Raw genomic sequence first — 6,335 nt, forward strand, 5'->3', positions numbered from 1 at the left:
TAATTAACAGTGATAATAAGAATAACACCAACAATATTTGCGATGGCATTAATAATACTTACACGGACAAATTAGGAAAATAAAGGGGGGAAAAAAGCACAAAATTCACATTTCTCGAAGAGCGGCGCATTCCCATACTTTGCACCTACACATACTTGACCCTTCGTTTTATATGATTATGATTAAAATATATACTAATTTATGATATATTTGATAAAGAAAAGTTTCAAATTATAGTCCCGTCTACACTGATATTTGCACTGCAGTCACATTATATACCTTAAAGAATAATCGGTGGCAAAACGACTATTATCCGTTACAATTATGTACATATTTAACAAACAAAACGATGGCATAAACATCGGCTGTTAGTAGCCGTGTTAATCGTATAAAATCCCACTAGCCCCATTAAAATGTGTTGTAAAATACCCTTATCTATTAGTATAAGGATCATGTTCGTAAACGAAACGATTCGTTCAAGTGTCACAAAACAGTCTTTCATGCTGCAATTTTCGACACAACACTCCCATGTGAAGTACATGTACCAGTGAGAGGGTGAAGGGAGACTCTTTCAAGTTTCTTCGGGCGGCACGCCCGTCAGAGCAGGTCGACGTTCTCGGTAGAACGACAGCGACGAAATGGCAGCGGCGGCGTTCTTCATCAACGATCGCCGGCGTCTCCGCTCGCTGTGTAAAAAGGATGACGTTGGAAAAGACAGTGAAAACATCGAGAACGACACAGGGAACAAAATCGAAAACGATCTCCTTATTGCTGAGAACGTTTTGTTAATCTAGCTGTATGATGTAAGACATTGGATTTTGTACTGAAACGGTAATTCTTTTCGACATGAACATTCATTATTTTTCGTATGAATGGTAGCATGCCCAAGTATAGCAGGCGTATCAGTGTTCAATTTTGGGTATTCTTGAAAATCGCAGTAGATACTCGAGAACAATCAAACTGCTCGCTTTCGGAATTCACAGAGATCTTTTTTTTTTTCACCTTTGAGTTTTCAATTCACCTGCTCACGATTAGGAAGAGCAGTGAGTTTCTCGGCCTCAGCTCATAACTTTTTTACGACATCTCCGTTATATCTCTTCAAAAACCCTTATGGGAGATTTTTTTTTTCTCTCAAGCACTATTATCAGTTCCTGATAGGAGAACGGCTATCGTCGTCATTAGGCCTAATCACTGGAAGTAGCCGTCTTACTACTGTTGTTTACTAATGATACGCTGTAGTACCATTCTAGCGAGGTTGCAAGAAGACGACTTTTTTTTCAGCTCCCTGCTACCATGATATCATTACCCAGTCTCATCTCCCCACGCCCCCTCCCGCCCCCATCCTCGCACACATCGTCACCTTTTTAGGGCAGGGCAGGTAACTTGTAACCAATGGCTATCTCTAAAACTTCTCGGTCGGGTTCAATTACGCATGTGTATTGTACAGTCCTGATTATAATGGAAGCAGGGAGGTGAGACGAAAACCTCCCTAATGGGAGGTATGATACCAGCCAGTACGACAATACACATGCGCATGCGTCAAATAGTTGCATCACTCACCGCTCCTTACGTCGCTGGGAAAACTTCCTCCTCATGTAGAATTCTATGATGAGAGCCCCCGCTGCCGTTGCTACTGCGATAAGTATCACATGCACTGGGAAACAATGAAGACAAGTACAGTGAATGAACCACACGCCACATTAAGTTTAAAAGTGATACGCGCCCCTTCCCGTTCAAGGTGCTTCAGTGAGCACAAAGTATTTAAACCAAATGAGAGGACGGTTTAAGATTCCATCAAGTCGAACATGATATAAGACGGTTATGGAACCTTAATTCATTTTTTTTTTTTTCGTTCGTAGAAAGAACAACTGGCTCAACTGGCTCATAGCTCTTACAGATTGTGAAAATAACGCTTGTCTGAACGCATCATTGCAACAGGTTGAGCTAAAGTGTACTTTTCATAAGATAAAAAGGAAATTTCTTCATTTCACTCTTCCTTATCTTTCATCTCGATTTTTCGAGTTCCCATGTAAAGAAGACGCAACGGGAAATCATCCCAAACTGAAGAAAAGGATCACAAACTGAATGGATTTTCCATTTTTCGTAAAACTTTGACTTTGGCTAGGTGTCTCACTCTAAATCTGCGTTCTCGAGTCCTCATGTAATTCTGTTGAGGACATTTTCCCTTTACACCTCGACATCTGCTCATATCGTCAGTGTCACCACGAAAGTTGGGTGCACTTTTATCCTAAGAACTATTGAAATGTCAATTCCTAACATCGATATGAAAAAGAAGCATTATTAAGTTTTAAAGGCGGGAACCCTTCATCTTCCACGGACTCTTCATTTAAAAGATTAAAAAGCGCTGAAGAAATGACAAAGAATTTCGTGCGGTATAATTTCCTTGAAAAAAATTGTAGCAGTAGTGACCCGTGTTGGTGGCTGTGGTGATAGTAGTGCGATATTCACAAAATTAATGACAATATCTATTGATTTGTAGAGATTGTATCTGAGCTTACTTTCACTACTTTTATTTCAACTTATAGGCTTATCAATGGTTGATTATTCTTTACGTTCGCTGCATGGAAGTCCGTGAATACGCTACTCCACGGAACTGAACAAGGACGTGCTGCGCAGCAACGCCTATTCACAAATGTCAATAAATCTCCGGAAAAAAAAGCTGAGCCAAAGAATTAAGCCAGACATCTCCAAAAGAGCACGGAAATAAATGTAGAGGTTCCTATATGATGCCTACCTGGATGGACACATTCGGAGTAGTCACACTCGGGATCTCCTGCTTCCGGACCGCTGTCTCCGGACCCTGCTCCAACGATCACTACCCTCTCCACGCAGAAATGCTCTACCTGTTCTCTATCGGGCCGCGTTGTGTAACATGTCAAGGGATCAGTTGCCATGGCGACGGGAAACGCGTACGAGTTAAAGGAGGCGAAGCCGTACAGGAAACCAACAACGGGCGCGTAATGACGATTCACAACGAGATTGTGTGCCCCTTGTCTGATGGGCAGTCGCAAAGCGCAGTAGCGACTCATCCCTATTCGCCGAAACGAATTTCCCGCCACAAATTCGGCCTTGGATCCATCAATTGTCGCATTCTCAAGGCTCAGGCACTCTCCAAGGACGTTGAGGAAAGACGAAAGTACGTTTCCATTTCGTGTTTGGTTGTACGTGAGGAAGTGTACGGAATGGACTCCCTGCTCTAAAGGGGGCACCATCGTCATCGAAGGATCGCCCGGTCCCGTCTGGTTGTCCGCATAGTGACCCTTTGCAAATGCCACTAAAAGACAAGGCATGGAGGTCTGAATTAAAACTGTGTCGGATTGGCCAATGTCGAACTCGATGAAGCGTCCCCGGGACAGCATCACGTCCGTTCTATTCGGGTCAGAGAAAGCGATGACAGTATTGTCTCGTCCAGCTAGCAGACGGTAAACGGTCGATGCCTGCCGCCCCATCATGGCAGAAGCAATGAACGTGCGCCCCCACTGGTGGAATGGTGCAATCTGCTCGACGAGATGGTCACACGACTGGACAGAATTTGGCACGAAGGCGCACTGACTGCCCGTTAGGACTGAGATGGGCTTGTTGGAGGTGATCCTGGAACCAGTCGGATCAGTAGCGCCCTCTAGATGTATGGTTTCTAGCCGATTTAAGTTGAAGCGGAGATTCTCTCCTGGATTCAGGCGGATTCCAGTGTGCACCCAGGCAGTATTCAGATTGATGGTTACCAGAGTAGCGTCCTCTACGGCAACGAAACTGATCTGGGAACGGGAGCCGGCGGGATATGAGACAACCATGTGCTCCCTCCCCATGGTGGAAACCGGTATGGCCGTGAATCCGTCCATTGACCTCGCATGGGCATCGTTGACTCCATAGACGCATATGTTGGCCGTAGAGTTGATCACGATGGCATGGCCGCTTCGGCCGTCATACGAGCCATGGAATAACACTTCATTTGGCAGTGGAACAACCTGACTGGCCTCCCGCGGCAGAAACCCTTGAAGGTTTACGTTGAGATCCGGTACAGATACAGTGACGTGTGCTTGCTCGGGTGAGGCATTAACCAACAGCAGACGAGGATCTTCGTCGTTCGCGTAGTTCTCAGCAAATGTGAAGATAAACTCTCGACCCGAAATACTCGCACCGTCTGTGGAATGATTGATGAAAAGAAGAAGAAGAAACAGAAGGAGAAGAAGAAGAAGAAGAAGAGAAAACATGATTTTCTATATTAATGGCTTACTGAAATTTAACTTACATTGAATAATGGACAAGAAAAATCATGACAGAATCACTCGATTATTTCATTAAAAACTGGCTCAGATGAAACACGGGTTAGTGATTGATCCACATAGAATTTATAAGAATATCAACACAAAGAAATGTTGCATGTAATTACAATATTTTGATATAAGTTTTTGAGTTTGGGTTGCATAACACGAACTGCAGAGAATGCAAGAGACAGCAGTACATGATAATGAAGTTAACCGCTGGATGTCCATGAGAAAAAAAAAAACGAGCATAGCATATAATATCTATATAATATTGAATGGCCTTGAGGGAGATACCAGAAAATATTGCCCAAACTGAAAGAATATTGCTCGAGTCGAAGACGAGGGCAATATTCTTTCAGTGCGGGCAATATTTGTCTGGTATCTCCCTCAAGGCCAGTCAATATCATAACTATTACCTATCCCCTAGGTAAAAATAGGAAAATATGTGAATACGGCTATGCACTATTTGACTACCTGTAGATCATCACCAACATGTCGAATAATTGCAAAATTGTTCATCAATGAATATCATTCAAATCCAACTTCCAAGATACATAGTTGTAACTAACTTCAAACATCTGAACGTATTTACACTTTGTTTTTGTTTCTGTTTCAATTTGGAGAGTTGTAATAACTGATGGTCATTGTGCAGTCATTGAGCACAAATGGACTAGTCATTACTTATTGTTTGACGCGTAGTGCTGCTGCAGCTGAAAGTGGTCGACCTTGTATGAGTTGATTTATTGGCGTTCTTCTGCGGTGGGTGTGTCCCGCGGATTTGTGAATGTCTCTTTGTGATTGACCGAAATGTTTACACGTAAAGTAGGATGTAGGGTGATACCCACTAATATTGCCCGCTGACCTCGACGACCGATCAAAATACCAACTACAATTGCCCCGCAAAACTATCTCATATAGATAATAATATTCAATATTCTTTTTCAAGAGACATTTTTTTTTTTCAACAAACACTAATGTCAGATCCCAAGAACCCCAATCTTATTTATGAATTCAGTTGAAAGTATGAAAACTTGTTATGCCTACGCATTAGGGTCTCTACTTAGGAAAGAAGAAAGAGAAAGTGGACTCTGGAATATTGTGTAATAATTTTCATTAACTGTCTTTTAGTCTTTCATATTATTCACCAAAGTTACATCATAATGGTAGGTGAAGCGAGAAAGGGGTAGTTCATGTAGTGCCATCTATAGAGTCTTGCTTACTCTGCCCCAATAGACAGCACTATGGCGGCATATTGCTTTGTTAGGCAAGCATTTAACAAAGGTATACACGCCATGTTGCGACCATCTGAAACCAACAAGTTGACCCAACTCTGTACAATAGACTAGTTACACAGTTTCATGACAGCTCTGGCAGTACTGTCATTAAGAAGAGCGCCATCTACGAAATGCGCCATGACAGCTCATTGTGCAAGCTATGACGAGTGCGTGAGTTTTAGCATGGAACTACACTCTGTGTAGTAGCTCCATGATTTTAGTATCAAAAAAGTATTGTGTCCATGCACCTGATGTAGCAGCCTTCAACGGCAACACGACATATGTGTCTTGGTAACATAATGAATGTATCGTCCCATAGACGAATGACCGTGTCAAAGCTATAAAAAATACAAGCCATATGCGTCAAAAGAAAGCTCTCTCATGAAAAAAGAATCAAATGAACAAATTATATGGATGAATCTTAAACTGTTTTTTCCCAAGTCTTCACCGTCTAACAGGCCGGCGATGGGGGGGGGGGGGGGGGGGGGGGCGATGATAAAAGGTATGTAATGACCCATTTATTCTTGCTAAATGTTTCACTGCCATGTATATACCAGTATGATATATTTGAGATTAAAAAACAACAACAACAACAACTCAGACTTGTAGATTATAAGATATGTCGAGTAAATATCTATTAGATTGCCGCCATCACAAACTTTCTTTTGTACCATACACTAAGAAAAGGGAATATTTATCTATAAAAAAAAAAGTAATGAAACTGCATGGAATTGACATTGTCATTCAATGTAGCAATTTCCTGGTTATGTGTGCT

General features: G+C 42.1%; 1 protein-coding gene across 1 annotated transcript; it reads right to left on the bottom strand.

The window, feature by feature from the left end:
* Positions 1-571: 571 nt before the first annotated feature.
* On the bottom strand, positions 572-3,911 carry LOC139726251 (uncharacterized). Its single transcript, XM_071637317.1, has 3 exons — positions 2,756-3,911; positions 1,561-1,654; positions 572-686 (listed from the first exon to the last, which is right to left on the bottom strand). The coding sequence occupies exons 1-3, from the start codon at positions 3,858-3,860 to the stop codon at positions 572-574; spliced, it is 1,314 nt and encodes a 437-aa protein (XP_071493418.1). The 5' UTR covers positions 3,861-3,911.
* Positions 3,912-6,335: the final 2,424 nt, after the last annotated feature.

Source organism: Diadema antillarum, unplaced genomic scaffold (assembly GCF_040938485.1).
Source record: "Diadema antillarum isolate AM-2024a unplaced genomic scaffold, OU_Dant_1.0 seq00000082_RagTag, whole genome shotgun sequence".
NCBI classification, from domain to species: domain Eukaryota; kingdom Metazoa; phylum Echinodermata; class Echinoidea; order Diadematoida; family Diadematidae; genus Diadema; species Diadema antillarum.